This window comes from Galeopterus variegatus, unplaced genomic scaffold (genome assembly GCF_000696425.1).
Source record: "Galeopterus variegatus unplaced genomic scaffold, G_variegatus-3.0.2 Scaffold3416, whole genome shotgun sequence".
Classification (NCBI taxonomy): Eukaryota; Metazoa; Chordata; class Mammalia; order Dermoptera; family Cynocephalidae; genus Galeopterus; species Galeopterus variegatus.
The window spans coordinates 130,286-131,748 of record NW_007729527.1 but is presented as its reverse complement, the minus strand read 5'-3'; the positions used below and the strand labels follow the sequence as shown (position 1 = coordinate 131,748).

Below are 1,463 nucleotides of genomic sequence, written 5' to 3'. Positions count from 1 at the left end.
CAGCAGAATCATTAGAAAGAGTGAGAAGAAACAGACCTATAACTCTAACAAATGGTTCTACATTATCTGGTGAGAAGTGGACCATTATATTACTCAACTGTTGAGCATCCGTGTGTATAACACTGCCAATTACTGTGGGTTTAGAGGCAAACATAAAGACATGGCCTTGATATTGAAGGAATTTACAATTTAATGGAAGACAAAACTAATAAACAGGGAACAATTAGAATATGTTTGATAAGTACTGTACTTTGCAAATGATGCAGCCACATTATGCAAATTTGAATCCTCCAAATTTTAAATAATGTGATATAAATATTTCTCATACTTTTGCAAAATTTGACATATTTGTATCTCCTTAAATAAAAAAAAGTATTGGTAATCACGTAAGTTCAAAGCTGATGACCTAGTAAATTCTAAACCGTTTATCCTGTTGTCATTTGGTAGCTTAACTGTAGCTGATGCTAACCCTTTATCATCATTGTGTACACAAGGCTGTGGTGTTTATGTACTTCTGTGTTGCTCTGAGTGATTTTGGTGACTTGTGGTGACAATATACTATTTACTATTATAATTTAATGCCTTTTATATATCATATATTACTCAATATTTCATTACATGGTGTTGATAGTATTGAATAATACACCCACAGGTAATTTCTTTCTTTTCTTTTTCTTTTTGGTGGCTGGCCATATGGGGATCTGAACCCTTGACCTTGGGGTTATGAGCTCCAAGAGCCACTGGCCAGCCCCTGCAGACAAAATTTTGTAATGGGAGAAGTGAGCCATGATAAAATGCTATGGGGAAGGTCAGACAAGCTGCTGTGTGCCACGTTAGAATTATACAGTGTCTTAAGGGATACATTTATGGTGTAAAATGTCCAATCAGAGTATGCTGGAGTAATTGAAAATGGGACTTAGGGATAAGGGGGCACTTTTCAAGTAGGGTAGCAATTACAGGAAAAAGCACTAAAGGAAAGAAGGATGCACTTTGTACCTTTGTACATAGGAAAAGCTTGTATTTTACAGATGGTAAAAAGAATAGAATCAAACTGGTAGAATGCAGCCACAGTTTAGAAACTGTCAAGCCTAGCAGAAGAATTTAGATTACTTAATTGGGTCCCTTATTGAGTGAGGGAGTCACATGCTCAATTCTGTTTCAGGAAGATTATTTTGGCAATGATATGGAAGGGAGGGGAAGAGTCTAGAAAAAGGGAGTCAAGGTGATGGGTGGTAGAGTTTAGTACGAGCAGTCAAGGAGAACAAACAGCAGACCAATTTCAAAGGAAGAAACATAATTTAGTGGTTGATTACCTTTCTAACATAGCCACTTCTCTAACGTAGAGTTGGGTTGATTATGGAGCTAAATTTTATCTTTTTTTTTCCTTTTTGTCTTTTTTACTGACCGGTAACGGCATCGCAACCCTTGGTGTCACGCCTGTACTGGGGACCGGCAACAGGATC

General features: G+C 37.1%; 1 protein-coding gene across 1 annotated transcript in view; it reads left to right on the top strand.

Annotated features, from left to right (window-relative positions):
• The window catches only part of BRWD1 (bromodomain and WD repeat domain containing 1), a 110,031-nt gene that overhangs the window by 92,444 nt on the left and 16,124 nt on the right, over positions 1–1,463 (top strand). The window contains 1 exon segment of the mRNA XM_008584987.1: positions 4–69. Within this exon segment, the coding sequence (XP_008583209.1) occupies positions 4–69 (66 nt within the window).